Genomic DNA, 20,960 nt, shown 5'->3' with positions numbered 1-20,960 from the left:
GACCCTGAAGACTTTGCAGCCTGCAGAGAAAAGTTGTTTTCCAGCTTGGGGAGATGAGGCCATTGCTGGGTTGAGCTAAGGAACGCCGAGAGACATTTTGAAAGCATTAGAGAGGCAGTCAGTGGAGAAATATTGGAGAGAGGAGTTGAATTCTGATCTGCCTGATGCTGAGTCCACAATTCTCCCACAATAGGATAGATTGAGAGCTGTATATTTAATTTCTTGTAGTTTAATGGGAAATTGAGTAGTAGTGTTTAAGGTGTAAATTGTAAGCTGTTATTTTTGGGTGTGAAGTTAAAAAGTTTAATATTGTAGTTATAATAAAATTTTGTTTTATAAATAACCAAGCCCTGTTTCTTTGTACAATCACTCCTGGAGCAAATCATTCTTTCCACACAGTCTTTCAAATAAACTAAAATATTGGGGTTTTGGTCCAGTATCACAGCCACTGTTGACGTCTGGTCTGGGAATTCAAGACTATACTTCATTGGCTCTGAAGCAATTTGAACAATCTATTGGTCATGAAAGGTGCTATATAAATGCAAGTCTGTCTTTCCACGAACCAGCTGCGTCATGTGATATGATAATGGCTGATTTTCTGCCTCAACGTCACATTCCTGCTCACTCCCCATATTCCTTGAACACCTGAGAGAACAAAATCTTTCTATGTCAGCCTCAAATTAATTAAACGATGGAGCATACACAACTCTGTGAGGTAGAGAATTCCAAAGGTTCACAAATCTCTGAGTGAAGAGAGTTCTCCTCATCTCAGTGCCAAATAATCAACCAGTTATCTTGAGGCTGCACCCACTGTGTGCTAGATTATATGGCCATAGGGGCATAGAAGACAGATGCAAAAATTGCATTTTGTGAATGAAATGGGCAAAATTTTCAAACATATGGGGCGAGATCTTCCAGCCGTTCAAGTTGGTAAGATCCCGGTGGCGTGGGGCGTATTCAATGGGAAGATCCTGCCGCCAGCCAACTGCGGTCGCCTCCCACTGTCAAGAAATACGCCGCAGGGGGAGGACCAGAGAATCCCGCCCATGATTTTGCCATTTATGCCACTCTGGCAGCTACCCACCTTCAAACACCTGAACAAGCAGCATGCACAGCATTTCAAAACCTCTTCATTTTTGATGTGTTAAAGGACCTTCCTGCCTGACTGAACTTGCTACCTTTGGTTTCACAATTGAATAACCTGCGACTGTTCACTCCATAGCATTCACTACTACTGTTGCCATGAGCAGTGGACCACAGCATACCTCAAACTTGAGGTAATTAATTTAGCCTCACTGCCTATACCACCTTTATTTTTATGGAATAAGTCCAAGGACAGTCCACCTTTTTCTTTAAAATATGCAATTTCATAAGTTTATCTTCTATTCAACAAACTATACACAGTACCAATATAATCTTCTTAGTCTCTAACGCACCCTGTAACCTTGAACAAATGTTCCATTGCTGCATCCTTTTTCATCCATGACAGGTTCCTCCCAATCAATCAGCAGGCTGCCCTGACCAATGGAGTCAATAATACGGGCTGAAGGAACTGGGGCAGGGGGCCCTGGAGAAAAGAAACATCAGGATGAACCTCATGAATAAAACAAAAGCCTTTTCATGCAAGAAAACACTTCTGTGCTCATTTGTCTTCGGCCTGTCAGAAAAATACCTTCATACTTACCGGCAAAGATGATGCATGTTTGTAGGGTGGCTCCGATGTGGCATTGTCTGGCACAATTTTTTTTTAGTGCTATCTGGCCTGTGCTCCCTGAATGCTTCATTATCCCAGTTTATTCCTTGCATCATCTTATCTTACTCACTGGAATAATGCTCGAGGGTCTGATGTACTCTTGCTCACATGCGGGGATTGAGTTGATCGATGTGCTGATCCCATAGGGTTGGTGGCTCAAAGACTCATAGAATGTACAGTGCAGAAGGAGGCCATTCAGCCCATCGAGTCTGCATCAGCACTTGGAAAGAGCACCCTACTTAAGCCCCACGTCTCCCCCCTATCCCCTTTATCCCCGTAACCCAACCTAACCTTTTTGGACACTAAGGGCAATTTAGAATGGCCAATCCACCTAACCCGCACATCTGTGGACTGTGGGAGGAAACCGGAGCACCCGGAGGAAACCCACGCACACACGGGGAGAATGTGCAGACTCCGCATGGACAGTGACCCAAGCCGGGAATCGAACCTGGGACCCTGGAGCTGTGAAGCAACTGTGCTAACCACTGTGCTACCGTGCTGCCCAACTGACATTTCTGCAGCACCTACTTGTATGACACAAATGTTTAGTCTTGCATCAGCCCACCACTAGTGTGGAGTTGCCCAGCATTACCCCCATCATCTCACTCCCCCAAGCGGTGTGTAAAAGGGCAGCTCTAGGCTTATTTCAAGGGCCCAGACTGGCTCGTTGACAGGGGCTATCCCTTCCCCCACATGGACCACAATGCAGCCAGGTGACACAACAACGTATCACTCTTAGTCCGCCAGCCTCCAGTAGCAGTCTGGGTTACACTGAGCTGGAGAAAGTGGGAGGTCCAAGCATATGAGACCCTAGCTCTGGTGGGCTCATGTGCCATTACAGCCCTATAAAGATTGGGCAGACATTCATCCCGTCATCCGGTCAACTGGGAAATCCAGGAATTGGTATTGACTCCACTCATGTCCTTCCCTTTTTCCAGAGTTTTGGTTACTGAAAATTTGAGTCACATTCCTGATGAGTCCTAGCCCATATTGTACCCACTTAATGACATAATAATGCACTCACTTCTATACCATTTGTCCTTACAAACCCAGCAGAATCTCCTGTTTTTTGCTTGTGATTGGAGTGCTTGATTGACCCATGATGAAGGTGTTCCATGGTACAAGAGGTAGAACTCAAAGGCCTTAGGGCATTGACAAGCTTAAGACTGCCTGTCTGACAATCAAAATGGGAATATCCCATTACGGACCTGGTATTCACTCAATATAGATCTAGTCATGGAGATGCTGGGTGGATATTCTTTTGGGAAACCTACCAAGGGATTTATCAAAAACCTCAATTATACTGGAAGAAGGAATTTATTTACTAAAATCTTGGAGGTAATAAATATTTTAAACAGATTGTAACTGATTTGTTACCTTGTGCCACCTTTGACGCTCTCTCGCCGTGTATCTCATCCGCTGCTCTGTGTTTAATGCTGTGGCCTTTAAGATTTGAAGCCAATCTCTCAGATAAATTGTTCCTTGCTGCCATTTCTAGAAGTCTGCTGCTTGTACTTTTGCCAGAGCTCAAGAAGCTTTTCGAATCGCCCCTGTTGTTGCATGCCTGGCCGTATGGGATCTCACACCAGCCCTCTGGGATACAGTAGGATTGCTGAATACATTTAGAGAGAAGTCCATCCTCCTGCTCCTCTCCTGCTGTATGTCCACATGCCTCAGAGTCTGGGTTTTCCAGTTCATCATGTGACCTTGATAGAAAAAACTGAGGTGCAACTTTGTGACTTGCACAAGGAGTAGAGAGCAAACTTTGACCTGCATCGGAATTTGTCACTGACGGTGCTACCTACAGAGACAAAATTATTCAAGTGTCAATCTTCAATCATACATTAAATAATCTACAATAGAACCTCCCAAAGTTTCCAGCAAACAAACACTGGGTAAGAGCTTGATATTATGGGCGCAATTCTCCCAAATAATTTCTCAGTGTGGTCTACAGTGGGAAACGCGGTACAATTCCCGTCGGGTGGGTTAGCACGATCCAGATCGCAATCCACCCACATTCAGAATTTCCTTTGGAAGGGACGAGTTTTGCATTGGCATTGAGAGGCTGCGGGGCAGCACGGTAGCATGGTGGTTAGCATAAATGCTTCACAGCTCCAGGGTCCCAGGTTCGATTCCCGGCTGGGTCACTGTCTGTGCATAGTCTGCACGTTCTCTCCGTGTGTGCGTGGGTTTCCTTCGGGTGCTCCGGTTTCCTCCCACAGTCCAAAGATGTGCGGGTTAGGTGGATTGGCCATGATAAATTGCCCGTAGTGTCCTAAAAAGTAAGGTTAAGGGGGGGGGTTGTTGGGTTACGGGTATAGGGTGGATACGTGGGTTTGAGTAGGGTGATCATGGCTCGGCACAACATCGAGGGCCGAAGGGCCTGGTCTGTGCTGTACTGTTCTATATCTATATTGGCAAGCCAGGCTTTACAAAGGTAGGGGAGGCGTTTTTATAGGGTGCCCTGATCTCAAAGTGAAAGGAAAGGCTTCTCACCCCCTCCCCCCCTCCACCCCACCCCTACTTTCTCTGCTCACCTTCCTTGACCTCTCTGCTGTTTGTAACATCTAAACTTCTCAAAAGTCCACAGTCTAATTGAAACATGAGGGCAATGATTTGATAATTAAAATTGCGAGCAAAGATAATGATGGCTGGCAGGGGAGTGAGAGGACGCAATCTTCATTGTTCTCGGTAAGTTCCAGTTTATGGTGGCAGGGAAGTTAGTAATAAAAGAATTTGAGAAGTCAAGTGTTTTGTTGATAACGACATGGGCCAGTGCTTGTTTCCACCTTACTATAAAATATTCCCAGCTTTTATCCTCCATGTGAGGATCACTATATAAATGTAAGTTGCTGTTAGCTTTCACAGATCCTCTTATTTATTTCTACTGGTGTGGATTTTGGAATTAATTGCATCAATGAAGCTCATCTTTCAGTCAGATACGTCATAGTCTACTGGACTCAACACTGAGTTCAACATCCTCAGACCCCAACCTCTGTCCCTGATGTGTTTATTTGTGCAGATATTGGCTTTGCTCTCGTCTCACTCTTATTTTTGCTTTTAGATGGCAGCTGTTCATTATTCTGGCATTCACACCTCTTCCACACATGTTCTGATAAAAAGTCATTGAGCTGAAACCTTGGGTGGATTCTGCATTTTGGAGACTAAGTCCTCACGTCGTTCTGAAAACTGTGGTCTTTTATGCCAGCTCTAGCTGCCAATACGGCCGCCAGCACTTCCGGGTCAGAGGCCGCGCATGCGCACGGTGGCGGCCTGCAGCGGTCACACCGTGCTCCATGGCGGACTCAGCCCGCGGACCTGGCCCGGCAAAGTAGTGCCCCGCATTGGCCACTCGCGCACCCCGGATCGCCCCACATGTCCCCCAGCCCCGAATAAAGCCCCCCCCTGCCCGCCGATCGGCCCTCCCCTGACTGTGGCGGCCCCGGGCTGAGTCTGCTGCCACCTTGTGAGGTTCCGTATGGCTGGGACCACGCCGTCGGGAATTCGGTTGATATGGGACGAGCATCGCTGGGCAGGCCTCAGGCAATGGCCTGATTGTGGTGGATACTCGGTGCGGCGAACTCCACAAGTACGGCGATTTTCGTGGGGGCGGAGAATTTAAAAACCGGTGCCGCTCCCGATTTTGGCGCCAAAACGGATTCTCCACCCCATCGTCGATTGCGATTTCAGCGTCGGAGGGCAGAGAATTCTACTTTCCTCTCTGCAGGTGCTGCCTGGCCTGCTGAGTATTTCCAGCAATTTTCAGTCTTTCCCTTCCAGATAAATAGTTTGTTTCTTTACTCATCTGATTGTCACCACTTCTGCTCTTGCACCAGAAACTCGCTGTCATTTAGCGTTGGATTCTCCATTTGGAAGGGCAGGATTCTCCATTGGCTGATGCTGAAATCGAGAAGCGAGTATAGGTTCTGATGCCAAAATCGCGGTGGGGGTCGCTTTGACGCCAAATCGCATTTCTCCATCATCTCATCAGCAACGTCAATGTGTACCGGAATGCATGTATAGTAAACACCGTTTGCATATCTTTAGTGGGCCTGACCTGATTTTCTTCGGGCCCTCCACAATTATCCGGCTCCAATGGGGTGAATTCCTGATGGGTGCGGCTCACTTGTGCTTTTAAAAATCGTGAAACCGGCATGGTGGCTGATGAGGGAGAGAGGGAGGTAGGACATGGAGAGGCGCAACTGTGGGCTACTGGGCCGGACACTGGACAGGCTGGCTGGGGTGGAGGGGGTTGCCTGCCAGTGTCGGGGGGGGAGGGGTGGGTGACAGGGGAATGAGCCAAGAGGTCGGGGGCGCCCGCCACTGGATTGGGGCTAGTCCAGGCAAGGATCACCATTCCTGTGGCCTGCAAGGCAGCCATCTTGCTGCGCACCCACTGACAACCCACCTTGGCCCCTATTTCTGCAGAGTGACACTGGTTGTACGGGTGCCCCCACCCTCCCACATCATGCCCCACCCTCTGCCAAAACCCCCTCACCCGGCAGCCACCCACTGTAGCCCCTATGGGAGCACCGGCATGGGCAGTGCCAGCTGATGGTACCTCTGGCATCAGGGATGGGGACCTAGGCCAGAGTTCTCACAGTGCCGGGCAACAACTGCGCGCAATGCCGTTGGCGCCTCTTTGGTCTGCCCACTGCGGCTGCAGACTGTGTCAGTGCCACAGTGGCCGGGGGGGGGGGGGGGGGGGGGGGGGGGGGGCTTCTGTGAGGTCTGGGGGACTGGTGAGGTTCGCCGGGGGGTGGGCTGTGAGGTCACGGATGGCATGTTGGTTCCGTGCACGGCCGAAGGCATGTTGTACGGCATGACCACTGCAGATCATCAGCTGTGCGCATGTGCGGCCCAGGACCCGGCCATTCTCCTGCTGTTTTTGGCACGGGAGGCGGGAGTTCTAGTCAGTACCGGGGCTAGCCCCTCACCGGTACTGGAATCAGTGAGGGGTTGGCGCTGATTTTTGTTAACCCAAACCTCTCGCGGATTCTCCGTTCGAGCCGGCTCTTAGCCGCAGGAACGGAGAATCCACCCCATGGTTTGTTTAACTGCCATGACCTTAAATTTTCAAAATTCTCCACTTCTAATACTGGAGAAAAATGGCTGCAGTTGTCAGTGATTTTGTTCTTAAGAAAGCTCTGCTGGACTGCTTCGATTGACGGACCGGCTGGTCTAGCATGTCTTCAAGCAGTTTCAAAAGAATTATTGTTGACATTGTAGTAAGGGTTATTCATTATGAATTGGCTAGGTTTCAAGAGCTACAGTTATCTCAGCAGGGTGCTCTGATTTCACAGTTTCATTGGCAGCTTAAAGAGGCTATTAAAGACTTACAGATATGAACAGAAGATGAGATGAACCACTCCAGGATAATCAAAAGCTTTGAGGCTTTGGTGAATGGGAGATTTTCTCAGTCTGAAATCTGTACTGTGAGAATTGTATTCAATTTTTAGAAGTTATTTGTAATCTCCAGATGGCCCGTGAAGTCTGCCTATGGTGGATATTTGGTGAGTTAACATAGGCGTATATGGGACCATGAGTTGGCATTGAGACCATAGAGTGAGTAAGGGGATGGAGGGGAAGGGGGAACCAAGTCTCAGAAAAATGAAGCATGCCTTCTAACCAATCCGCTTCAGCACTCACCCAGTCCCATTTCCTGTTGGCATCTGTGAAATATTTTGTAATTTCTAAACAATTAAGAATACAAGCACAAAGACACATCTCTGCTTTTTAACTGAACTGCCTGCCAAAACAGGTACGCCCCTTTTAGTTTCTAAATGAAATAAAAATACATCTGGGACTCCGTCTGCAGCACACCCTACTAGCAGGATTTTATATTGCACTTCTTTTTAACTAAAATGTCCTTTGATAAAGTAAAAACTTTAGACACAAACATCACAATCTGATTCTGGGGTCAGTGGGCCTGACTTCATCCCACGCCTGCCCTGCCTGAGAACAAGCACCGCCATTCAGATATCTTTTTACTGAGGCACCTCCAACAAGTCTGGATATTTCCAACTCAAACCCCGCACCTTGGTAGTCAAAATCCAGCCCTTAGTCTCTCCCTCCATTCTGTCTTAAGAAATTCAGTGGCCTTTACAAGTTTTTAAATCAAAATCTAATCTAGAGACCTTCTGAACATTATAACCAATGCATCTGCCTTTACCCCAGCTATTTCTTTTGATGCCCTGAAATAAACCGTGGATGCTGGAGTGTGTGTTAAGTCCCACTATTTTCTCCATTACCATTTTTTCCACATAGAATTTACAGTGCAGAAGGAGGCCATTCGTCTCTTCGAGTCTGCACCGGCTCTTGGGAAGAGCACCCTACCCAAGTCAACACCTCCACCCTATCCCCATAACCCAGTAACCCCACCCAACACTAAGGGCAATTTTGGACACTAAGGTCAATTTTATCATGGCCAATCCACTTAACCTGCACATCTTTGGACTGTGGGAGGGAACCGGAGCACCCGGAGGAAACCCACGCACATACGGGGAGGATGTGCAGACTCTGCACAGACAGTGACCCAAGCCGGAATCAAACCTGGGATCCTGGAGCTGTGAAGCAATTGTGCTATCCACAATGCTACCGTGCTGCCCACATGTATTACATTCAATCAATCAATTTTCCTACTTGATTTATTTTTTGGTTTCAGTATACTTGATATTTTGTCAGCATCCTCTCCTGTGAATACAAATACAAACAGCAACAACTTGCATTTATATAATGCTTTTCCTGTAATAAATTGTTCACTTGAGCACACTGAGACAAAAAAAAACTGCAACCAAGCTAAAAAAATGAAGCATTAAGGCAGTCAGCCAACAGCTTGGTCAAATAATAAACTTTAAAGAAGAGAAATGGGAGGGGTATTTAGGGAGGAAAGTTCACAACTTTGGGTCTGAACAGAAGACACAGCACCAAAAGTGTGGTAAAGAAAGTTGGGGAAGGACAGAGGACAGAGATGGAAGAATGCAGATTCGCCAAAGTTCGTCAGACTGGAGGAGATTATACAAATCGGAATGGGTGAGATCTCGAGAGGTTTGCACTCAACTTTGTGGACTTTACAATTGCGGCTTTAGAGGGCCGGGAGTCAATGCAGGTCAGCCCGCACAAGGGTGATGGAAGACCGGGGCTTGATCCGATTCAGAGTGACAATGGCAGAGGATTAGTTGGGATCAAGTTTCTGGGGATGGTAGGAGATGAAAGGCTGGTCAGGAAAACAAAGGAATCTTCAATTATGGAGGTAGGGCTGGTTTAGCTCACTGAGCTAAATCGCTGGCTTTTAAAGCAGACCAAGCAGGCCAGCAGCACGGTTCGATTCCTGTACCAGCCTCCCCGAACAGGCGCCGGAATGTGGCGACTAGGGGCTTTTCACAGTAACTTCATTGAAGCCTACTCGTGACAATAAGCGACTTTCATTTCATTCATTTTCATAACAAAAACATAGTTGAGGGCTTTAGTAGCAGACAAACTGAAACATGGGTAGGCACAGGTGTTATTATGGAGGCAGAGGCTATCTTATGAACAGAAGAGAAATAGTGTTAGAAGCTTAGCTCAGGGTCAAATAGGACACTAAGTTTCAAACAGTTTAGTCTACCCTGAAATAGTTGCCAATGGTTTCAGTCTATGAAACAGAATTTGTGGTGAGACTGATGATAATGGCTTCCCTCTTACTAATCTTTACTTGGAAATACAAAATATCTATTTTGTCAACATGGCATTTGCTTCTTGTCCATTATAGCCTTGCAGACATCTGTTTTTAATGGACTGTTATAACCTGCCTGCTTACCACTGGCTGGGGACTAATGACAATCCCACAATCCTTTGGGATTATGAGCTTCCCCAATGAGGGGGGCAGAGAAACCATTAGCAGACTCCCTGCATAAATAAAGCTGTCCAGTTTGGAACCAGCTAGAGAGGAGTGAGCAGCAAAGGAGTTGCTGCTGCTGCTGCTGCATATATATGTTATTGTAAATAAATGTTATTTCTTTCTATCCTTCAACTCGTGCTGGATTCTTCATGGCCCTCACAAAACTGGCGACGAGGGTTAAAGTGAATAGCTGTCTATGCTGCTGAAGCCACATCCCTGGATTTTTGCTGGACACAGGTTGGAAGTTGTTTTCTATTACACCATGCCTCTGTGTGGACGTTTGGATGTTTTTGATGCTGCGCTGGAAAGCTGGAACCAGTACGCACAAAGGATGCGTTACTATTTCCGGGTAAACAACATCACCGAAAATGAGCGCCAGGTGGTCATTTTTCTCACTGCCTACGGCTCGCATACGTTTGGGGTGATTAGGAGCCTTACGTACCCAGCTGCGCCAGACACCAACGTGTTTGATGAACTTGTGAACTTAGTGGGGCAACATTTTAACCCAACCCCATCCACGATAGTCCAACGTTACCGGTTTGATACCGCTGAGAGGACCCCAGGAAAATCCCTTGCAGAGTTTCTATCCAGGCTACGCAGGATTGCGGAGTACTGTGACTATGGTGAGACCTTGTCAGAAATGTTATGCGACTGTTTGGTTTGCGGTATTAACAATGCTGCCACCCAGAGAAAGTTGTTAGCTGAACCAACATTGACTTTTCGGCAGGCCATTCAAATAGTATTGTCCCGAGAGAGCGTAGAACGGGGAGTGCAGAAGCTACAGGGAATGGAGGTGCACGCCTTGGGGCACAAACCCTACCGTCCTAAAGTGTCTCCCCGCACCCCTGCGGTACCTTGGGCGAGGCAACGTCCGGATCGACGCCAGTGGCCGTGAGACATTCCTCCCCGAAGCCAGCCTTCGCCAGTACCAATGAATGAGGAGCCATGTCCGTGTCGGGCTTGTAGGCGCCGACCCCGTCGCGGATGCCAGTTCTGGGGTCGCCAGAGGCGCCGTTGCTCTGACAGAAACTGGGGCCAGTCCAGGGGCCGTACCTTCCATTTGGATGAACCTGCGGTGAATACTCGCGAGGACGTGGAGACGGAGAACCACTGCCTGTAGCTGCATTGTGTGGCAGCTCCCCGTGTGGCCCCCATTAAAGTGACAGTACGGGTCAATGCTCACCCGCTTGAGATGGAGTTAGACACTGGCGCAGCGGTCTCCGTGATCGCCCAGAGGACATTCGACCACATCAAGCAGGGTATACAGACCCTTACATTAATTGACACACAGGCCAGGTTGGCCACCTATACGGGGGAGCTATGGGACATTGCAGGAACTACGATGACCCCTGTTGTTTATGGACGCCAGGAGGGGCGTTTCCCACTTATCGTGGTGCGCGGCCATGGGCCCAGCCTGTTGGGTCGGGACGGGTTGAGCCATTTGCGGTTGCAGTGGCAGCACATCCTCCAAACAGGTTCTGGAGGGTTGACTGAGGTGCTAGGATGTGACCCAGATGTATTCCAGCCCGGTTTGGGGAAAATAAAAGGGGCCGTAGCCCGTATCTAAGTCGAGCCAGGAGCCATGCCGCGCTATTTCCGGGTGCGCCCGGTGCCTTACACCTTGCTCAAGAAGGTAGAAGGGGAGCTCACTCGTTTGGTGACCTTGGGTATTATCAGGCCCGTACGTTTCACTGACTGGGCAGCACCAATTGTACCTGTAATGAAGCCCGATGCCACAGTTCACTTGTGCGGCGACTATAAACTTGCAGTGAATACGGCTTCCCGGCTCGACCGATATCCAATGCCTTGCATAGAGGATCTCTACGCGAAGCTTGCAGGCGGACTCTCGTTCACGAAATTAGATATGAGTCACGCCTACCTACAGTTGGAGCTGGACCCTGCCTCCCGGCCATATGTAACTATTAATACACGCCGGGGCCTGTATGAATATACACGGTTGCCCTTTGGGGTATCCTCTGCCTGCCCTATTTTTCAACGCGTCATGGAGGGCATCTTGAGATGTTTACCGTGTGTCGTTGTCTACTTAGATGATGTTTTGATTACAGGGACGTTCCGGAGCAGGAACATTTTGAAAATTTGGAGGCTCTACTTAGACGCTTTTCGGAGGCTGGGGTCCATTTATGTTGCACAAAGTGCGACTTTCAGGCAAAGTAAGTAGTCTACCTGGGTTATCGGGTGGACCACGAAGGTTTGCATCCCGTCATAGAGAAGGTGCGCGCAATTCAACAGGCCCCCGCCCCGCCTGACACTTCACATCTTCGTTTTTTCTTCGGCCTCATAAACTATTACGGGAGGTTCCTCCCCAATCTGGCAACTACGCTGGCCCCTTTGCACCTTCTGCTAAAGAAGAATCACACCTGGGTTTGGGGTCAGCCGCAAGAAACCACTTTCCGGCGGGTAAAACAACAATTGTCGTCGCTGCGTTACTAACTCACTATGATCCTGGAAAGCCTTTGTTCATCACCTATGATGCATTCCTGTATGGTATTGGGGCCGTCCTGTCCCACAAGATGGGGCTGAGCGGCCGATAGCTTTCGCCTCCCGCACATTGACTGCAGCGGAAAAGAAGTACGTGCAGATCGAGAAGGAGAGCCTGCGATGGTCTGTGCGGTGAAGCGCTTCCACCAGTATGTGTATGGCCGCCACTTCACTATCGTGACTGATCATAAGCCTGTGCTGGGACTTCCCCGAGAGGATAAGCCAATACCGCCCATTGCTTCCGCACGGATCCAGCGCTGCCTACAAGTATTCTCTGGTGCACAAACCAGGAACCCAGGTAGCGAATGCTGACAGACTGAGCCGATTGCCTTTATCGACCGGCCCCATGTCGACCCCCACGACTGGTGAGGTGGCTGCAACCCTAAATTTTATGGACTCCTTACCTGTCACGGCATCACAGATCCGTGAGTGGACCCAGACGGAGCCAGTCCTGTCAAAGGTTCGACACATAGTCCTGTATGGTGGGCAGCATAGACAGCTCCCAGGCGAGTTGTGGGCATATGTCTGGTGGCCAGGCCTCGACACCAACATTGAAAAGGTGGCCCAAAACTGCTCCATTTGCCAGGAGCATGAGAAGCTTCCGCTGGCCGTGCCCCTACATTACTGGGAATGGCCAGGGCGGCCTTGGGCGTGCTTCCATGCGGATTTTGCTGGCCCTTTTCAAGGATCCATGTTCCTTCTATTAATTGGTGTCCAGTCTAAATGGTTAGAGGTGCATAAGATGGTAGGCACAACATCCTGCGCAACAATCGAGAAGATGCGTTTATCTTTCAGTATGCATGGCCTCCCCAAGGTGCTGGTCATGGACAACGGCACTCCGTTCACAAGTGAGGAGTTTGAGAGGTTCATGAAAATGAATGGCATGTGTGTGAGAGGCTGAGGAAATGCATGCAGAATTACCTGCAGGTGAACGATACTGGAGAAGTCTCGGCAGCGGTGCTCTGGGAGGCACTGAAGGCAGTGGTGAGAGGGGAGCTGATTTCAATCCGGGCGTACAGGGACAGGACGGATAGGGCAGAGATGGACCGACTGATTAAGGAAATTCTATCGACGGACAGGGGTTACGTGGAATCCCCGAGGCCAGAGTTACTCAGGAAACAACAGAGGCTGCCGGCCGAGTTTGGAGTGCTGACTACAGGCAAGGCTGTAGAGCAGCTTAGAAAGGTAAAAGGCGCGATTAATGAGCATGGGGAGAAGGCCAGTAGAATGCTTGCGCAGCAACTGAGGAAGAGGGAAGCGGCTAGTGAAATAGGGAGGGTAGTGGATGGGGAAGGTGGGTGATCCAGCAGGGCTGAACAAAGTTTTCAAGGACTTTTATAGGAAGCTGTACACTTCAGAACCACCCGGGGGGGAGGGGGGGAGGCTAGACAAACTCGCTTATTCTGAAACGGGATAAGGACCCGGAGGCCCTGTGGGTCATAGAGGCCGATCTCCTTGATTAACGTAGACGCCAAGTTACTGGCAAAGATTTTGGCGACCAGAATTGAGGACTGTGTACCGGATGTAATTGTGGAGGACCAAACTGGGTTTGTAAAGGGGAGGCAGCTGGTGGCCAACATAAGAAGGCTGCTCAACGCGATTATGATGCCCCCGGAGAGTAGGGAGTTAGAGATAGTGGTAGCCATGGATGCTGAAAAGGCTTTTGACCGGGTCGAGTGGGACTATCTGTGGGAGGTACTAGTACGGTTCAGGATCGGGGCGGGGTTCATCCACTGGGTTAGGCTATTGTATCAGGCCCCGGAGGCGGGGGGGGGGGGGGGGGCATAGAGTCTCATTATACGCGGATGATCTGCTGTTATATGTATCGGACCCAATGGTGGGGATAGACAGTATTTTGGCAACCCTGAGGGAATTTGGCCGGTTCTCCAGATACAAACTGAACATGGCTAAGAGCAAGTTGTTTGTAATTCAGGCGAGGGGGCAGGAGAGTAGGCTGAAGGGGTTGCAGTTCAGGCTAGTGGGGGATTCGGGTGGCATGGGACTGTGGCAGGTTACGTAAGCTCAACCTGTCCCGACTGGTGGAACGAGTGAGGGAGGAGGTCCGGAGGTGGGATGCGCTCCCGCTGTCATTGGCGAGGAGGGTGCAGACTGTTAAGATGATGATTCTCCTGTGGTTCTTGTTTGTTTTTCAGTGTCTCCCCATCTTTATCCTGCGGTCCTTCTTTAAGAGGCTGAATAAAATTATTCTGGGATTTGTATGGGCAGGGTAGTCCCCGCGGGTGAAGAGGGTGATGCTTGAAAGGAGCAGAGGAGAAGGGGGTCTGGAGTTGCCGAACTTCAACAACTATTACTGGGCGGCCAACATAGCGATGATTAGGAAATGGATGGTGGGTGTGAGGTCGGTTTGGGAGTGGATGGAGGCTGCTTCGTGCAGGGGTGCTAGCTTAGCAGCCCTGGTCACGGCGCCTCTGCTGCTTCCGCCGGCATGGTACTCCACCAGCCCGATAGTGGCGGTGGCTCTTCAGATCTGGGGCCAGTGGAGGAGGCATGTAGGGGAGGTAAGAGCATCGGTGTGGTCCCCAATCTGCGGCAACCACCGATTTGCCCCGGGGATCATGGACGGGGGGGTATCGACTGTGGAGGAGGGCGGGGATTGTGAGGATGGGGGATATGTTCCTGGGAGGGAGCTTTCCGAGCATGAGGGCGCTGGAGGAGAAGTTTGGGCTGGCGAGAGGGAGCTTTAGATACTTGCAGGTGAGGGATTTTGTACGCAGACTGGTGCCATCCTTCCCACGGCTCCCGCCGAAGGGGAGGCAGGACAGGGTAGTTTCTAGGGGAGAGGTGGGAGGGGGTAGAGTTTCAGACGTCAACAAGTAGCTAATGAGAGCTGAGGATAATGCAGATCAAGGACCTGAAGCTAAGTGGGAGGAGGAGCTCGGGGGGGAGAGCTGGAGGACGGTATTTGGGCAGAAGCCCTGAGCAGAGTAAACACGACCGCAACATGCGCCAGGCTCAGCCTGATCCAGTTTAAGGTTGTGCACCGGGCCCACATGATGGGGGCCCGGATGAGCAGATTCTTCGGGCTGGAGGACAAGTGTGCTAGATGCACCGGAGGGCCGGCTAACTATGTACACAAATTCTGGTTGTGCCCTAAACTCAGGGGGTATTGGCAGGGATTCTCAGATGTCATGTCCCGTCTATTGAAAACTGGGGTGGTAATGAGCCCGGAGGTGGCAATCTTTGGGGTTTCGGAGGACCCGGGAGTCCAGGAAGAGAGAGAGGCCGACGTTCTGGCCTTTGCTTCCCTGGTAGCCCGACGACGAATACAGCATGGAGGGACTCAAAGCCCCCGAGGGCGGAGGGATGTCTATTGGACATGGTGAGCTTTCTTGGCCTAGAGAAAGTCAAGTTCGCCTTGAGAGGTTCGCTACTAGGGTTCGCCCGAAGATGGCAGCCATTTATTGGCTTCTTCGCAGAGGAGTAAGCGTCAGCGGGGGGAGGGCAAGGGTAGAATAGAGTAGAGTAGGGGGATATTGAGGCAGGTCTGTGCGTGAACAAAGCCATGGTTTGCACTATGTTTATTTTGTAATTTGTGTCTTGACTTTTTTTTTTACTGTACAATGTCACTTTTTCTGTATGCCTAAAATACCTCAATAAAATTGTTTGTTTAAAAAAAAGAAAATTAATGGCATACGCCATATCCGCACCGCTCCATACCACCCGGCTTCCAATGAGTTGGTGGAGCGCGCAGTGCAGACTTCAATCGAGGCCTAAAGAAGCAGTCTTCTGGGTCTATGGACACGAGACGGCAGGGACATGGTTTTTCTCGCCATTGGCTGATTCGGCAGTTTGCACCCGGTGACCCAGTGTTCGTTCGAAATTTTGCAGGTGGTGCCCAGTGAGTCCCTGGCATTATCTTTCACCGAATGGGCCCTATCTCTTACCAGGTGCAAGCCCAGAGTCGTCTCCAGTGCAAGCATGTCGATCATGTTCAGTCCAGAAGACCATCTCTTCCAAAGATTCCCCGCCCCCAGAGCTCATTTCTACAGTCACAGGGACCAGACACGATGGAGAGTTTCCTCACAATCTTCCTCTGGTGCTGCACGCAAAGCCTGCGCAGGTCGTTGCAGAACCACGTGGAGATAGAAACGCCGAGGTGACAGAGGCAGCGGACTCCGACTCCGAGATGGAGACACAGGACGCCTCAGAGGGGGAGTCCTCAGGCCCACGGGCCGTGGATGTACAACCGTTACGCCGTTCATCACGGAAGCGCCATTCTCCGTCTCGTTGCACGCCACCCAATCCAGCGCCTCGTGCATCTGGTGTCCGGCCTGCGGCAAAAAGAATCCGACGCCCTCCTTCGCCAGGGTCTTCGGTGGATTCCTTGGACTTTGGGGGGGGGGGATATTATAACCTGCCTGCTTACCACTGTCTGGGGACTAATGGCAATCCCACAATCCTTTAGGAGTATGAGCTTCGCCAATGAGGGGGGCAGGGAAATAATTAGCAGATCCCCTGCATAAATAAAGCTGGCCAGTTTGGAACCAGCTAGAGAGGAGTGAGCAGTAAAGGAGTTGCTGCTGCTGTTGTTGTGTATATATATGTTATTGTAAATAAATATTATTTCTTTCTATCCTCCAGCTCATGCTGGATTCTTCGTGGCCCTCACAAAATGGACCTACATCCCTTTGAAGCTCTCTTTCTCTTTATATATTTACAATATTGTTTACTGTTGACTTTGACAGCCATGCATGCTTTTTCTATATTCCTTTCTGTACCTTATTATTTTCTTTGTGTTCCTGTATTTTATAGCACGTCCCATTCTGAAGATTTTCTATTTTTCAGTTTAGTTTTATGCTTGCGTGATATGCATTAACAAGTGTAAGTGTAAATATGTATAGCCTCCGACCAGTAGGTGTCATGCAAGTATAGCACATGGTACGGTAACCTGGGAGAGAATCTTGAGGAGAAATCATCGTGGTCAGTCGTGTTTGTATTAGTTCCACTTTTATAGCATTAGTTTTCCCCCACAGATTATAAAATCAATTGTCTTGAACTAGATGTTCACCGACTCAGTAACTGTCTCTGTCCAAGAACATAACAATGCTGTCTCTACTTTATTTATTTTTTTAAATTCCAATTAAGGGGAAATGTAGTGTGGCCAATCCACCTACCCGGCACATCTTTGGGTTGTGGGGGTTAGACCCACACAGACACGGGGAGAATGTGCAAACTCCACATGGGCAGTGATCCGGGGCCGGAATCAAACCCGGGTCCTCAGCACCGTGAGGTGACAGTGCTAACCACTGTGCCACCGTACCCTATTTAACTTATTGACCATGCTTCCTCAACTGTACAAGTGCAGATTTTGCCTTTTACAAGTTCATGCTTGTTTTGTGTGTCGAGAAATGCCATGACTGGTCAGGCCAATTCACTGTGTTTAATTTATTCCTCGTCCATTTGCAATTAGCCTTATTTAACTGCAAAAGCTTGGTTTGCTATTCTTCCTCCCCCTACCCACTACCAGCTTTTAACCACAATCACATTATGATTACTATTTGCCAAACGCTCCTTCACTGCCTGTCTGTAAATTTATTCTGGGCCATCTCTCGCCACTAAATCTGCCACAAACTGTCCCCTCATCTTTTCTAGAGATTCTCCGCAAATGCGGCGAGTCGTAAAGGCTGCCGTGAAACTGGCCGTGTTTCACGGCAGCCTCCGGGATCCAATTCTCCCCCCCGGGCGGGGCTAGCAGCGGGGCCCCGTGAAGCAGGGCATCGCGGCCTTAGCGACCGTCGTTAAATCCACGCGCCAAGCGTCACGATGGCTGACGCGCACAATGACGTCAGCCGCACATGCGCGGATTGGACAGTTCCAACCCGCGCATGCGCGGATGACGTCATCACGCAGACGCGTCAAACCCGCACATGCGCGGGCCGTCATGCCCCTCAGCCGCCCCGTGGACTGATCCTGTGGGGCGGCGGAAGAACAAATAGTGCGCGGGTATCGGACCCGCTGCCCGCGATCGGTGCCCACCGATCGCAGGCCCATGCCACCCTTGGCACGGTCGTGGTGTGGCCGTGCCAATCGATGCCATGGTTGTCCGGGACGGGCACTTTGTGGCCGTTTTCACGAACGCTGAAAGCAGGTGTGATCGCGGCCGTGAAAACGGCCGTAAACTCCGCGGTATTCGGCCCATCGGCCTGCGGAGAATCGCTGTTCGCCGTAAAAAATGGCGAGCAGCGATTCGTGTCGGGGGGCGGCCGGGGGGGGGGGGGGGAGAGAATAGCGGGAGGCCGTGAAAATTGTCGGGAAGGCCCTCCCGCTATTCTCCGACCCATCGTGGGCAGCGGAGAATCGCGGGTTCTTCGAAAAATGGCTTGAATTAATAAGTGGGACATACAATTTTGAGCCCAGGCAATGGAGTGAACAAAGAACGGCTGCAACACCTCTGATGATTGGATGTCTTTGGAATTTCCACTAAAGCAGCATTAAACAGCTGTTGTTTTTCATGTTAATGTTTCACACGCTGGTACAAATTTTAATCACGTGTAAACTCTGTGGTGTCAGCTCACCCCTGGGAAGGCAGGGCGGGGTGGTGGGGGAGGGGGGGGGGGGTGTTGAGGGGATGTGGGCAGTGTATTCATCGATTCCTCTATCTAGCTCAGCCAGAGCTCCGGGCCCCCAAGGGGGTTCGGGCAGGCGGGTGGGGTGGGTGTGGGTTGCTGAAACACAGAAACCTTACCTGCAAACTGCAGTTGAATCCCTGAGTCAGTAAACCAGCACAGACCAGGAATCAAAACTGGGATCGCAGTACGTTTCAACACAAGATTAACTGGGCCCACACTCCCTCCGCGGAACACTGATATAAAGACTGGTGTATTTTTAAAATAAAACTAGAAGTATGTAAATGAAGTCAGAAAACATTTCAAAAAGCATTGACAATTATAAAGATAGATTCTGCACTCTGTGAATGGCTCAGTATTAACGTCCAATTGAATTTTGTGTGGCTAAATTGGGTGGACCTGCTGTTGCAGTTTGGTGCTCTTATGCATGATAGCACAGAGCGTAGGATGCAGATTCGCAATGTTATCATATTACACGGGTTCATGGTCATCCGTGAAGGCACTAAAGAGAGTTTCAGAGAGTTTCCAAACAGAGAGAGAATCACTCCTTAGTCCAAATCACATTCAAAATCCGTTGTCAATCTCCAAGAATGATTCAGCATTTTTGCAGAATTCTTTCCATTTCAGACACACTGACCTGGTAATTGTTGCTGTGTGCCTTCTGCTGTGTCTGCTGGAGTTGTTGGTGCAACGTTATAATCCTCTCCGGGCTGCTCGTGCTGCTACTGTTAGTCGGCTTGTTCTGGGTTGCGTGCGGATAGTGGATGCTGTCTGTCTCTTCCACAAACCTGGCTGGAACTAATCCAAGCTCCCCATTCACTTCAGCAACATACATTCCATGCCTGTCTGGCTCCCCGCTGACATGCATTACATCTCCGACAGAAAGAGGCAGCTATAGGAAAGAAGACTAAAATTTTATGATGTGTCTCATAATAACTGGCTGTAGCTACCATAATTAAAATAGATTGAATCCTTCAGCATTGGTCTGATTGATTTTATTCAGACTTCCATCCGAAGTGTAGGTACATGGCAGCAGCCACAACTTCCCTTTGCAGGAACAGCGCCCTTTAAAACTGCAGGAAGAGCTGCCTTGGACATTCAGATGAGAAATACCCGCTAAACTCTCAGGATGCCCACAAAATGAACTGAGCGCTGAAGAGCGAATAGATCATGCACTGTTCTAAACACCGAACGCATGATTTTAAAAATGTGATTATGAATTTATTTTCCCTGGCTTAGATCCGGGGAAATAATAAAAGCAGAAAACGCTGGAAAGCCTCAGCAGGTCTGGCAGACAGAAAGGGAGTTAACGTCTCCAGTACACTTCCTCAGAAATGTATTCTTCAGTGGAGGTAATACTGCCTTTGGGAGGTAGTGCAAAACATGCATCATCAGAGCAGTTATCAGTATACAGGTACATCTCTTCTCATTTTGATCGGGTATTGCCCACTTTGCACAATTGCCCAAAGTTAAAATGACCTCTGTTAAGTCATAAGTAGAACACAAACCCTTATATTTGTGGGGTTTATTTGCCAATAGAAAAGTTGGAAGGGGGATGTGGGGGCATGGGCTGTTGTTGTTGTCCACCACCAACAACAAGCTAGCACTGGACCTTCACACAACTCAGCTCCTTTTTAACAACAAATAGAATACTTCAGTGGTTGTTTTTGTTTAATTTAGAGTACCCAATTATTTTTTTCCAATTAAGGGGCCATTTAGTGTGGCCAATCCACCTAACCTGCACATCTTTGAGTTGTGGGAGTGAAACCCACGCAGACACGGAGAGAAAGTGCAAACTCCACACGGACAGTGATCCAGGGCCAGGATTCGAACCTGGGTACTCAGCACCCGTGAGGTAGCAGGGCTAACCACAGTGCCGCACATTAGGTAGTTGTTTTTGAATGGCTCAGATTGATGGGCCGAAGTGCATTTTCTGTGCTGTAGACCGGGAGATGGTGGCATAGTGGTATTGTCAATGGACTAGTAATCCGGACACCCAGGGTAATACTCTGGGGTCCCAGGTTTGATGGCAGCTGGTGAGATTTGAATTCAATAAAAACTTGGATTTAAAAGGCTAATGATGACCCTTGCCGATTGATATAAAAACCCATCTGGTTCATTAATGTCCTTCAGGGAAGGAAATCTGCTGTCCAATAAATGCTGGCCCAATAAATGATGCCCACATCACAAGAATGAATACAGAAAAAGACATTACTCTATGAGCCCAAAATCCCTCTGCGCT

General features: G+C 49.4%; 1 protein-coding gene across 7 annotated transcripts in view; it reads right to left on the bottom strand.

Annotated features, from left to right (window-relative positions):
- LOC119963432 (trichohyalin-like) overlaps nt 1–20,960 on the bottom strand; it is a 190,395-nt gene that overhangs the window by 66,287 nt on the left and 103,148 nt on the right. For all 7 annotated transcript variants that reach the window (XR_005460101.1, XR_005460102.1, XM_038792548.1 and 4 more), the window contains 3 exons: nt 19,356–19,610; nt 3,131–3,554; nt 1,437–1,567 (listed from right to left, as the gene is read on the bottom strand). Coding sequence is in view for 5 of the 7 variants with exons in the window: in XM_038792548.1 (XP_038648476.1) it covers nt 1,437–1,567; nt 3,131–3,554; nt 19,356–19,610 (810 nt within the window). In the remaining 2 variants the exon portion in view is untranslated. The remainder of the gene's footprint in view (nt 1–1,436; nt 1,568–3,130; nt 3,555–19,355; nt 19,611–20,960) is intronic.

The sequence above is a fragment of the Scyliorhinus canicula genome, chromosome 3 (assembly GCF_902713615.1).
Source record: "Scyliorhinus canicula chromosome 3, sScyCan1.1, whole genome shotgun sequence".
NCBI classification, from domain to species: Eukaryota; Metazoa; Chordata; class Chondrichthyes; order Carcharhiniformes; family Scyliorhinidae; genus Scyliorhinus; species Scyliorhinus canicula.
The sequence above is the reverse complement of the archived record's forward strand: the minus strand, read 5'-3'. Positions and strand labels throughout refer to the sequence as shown.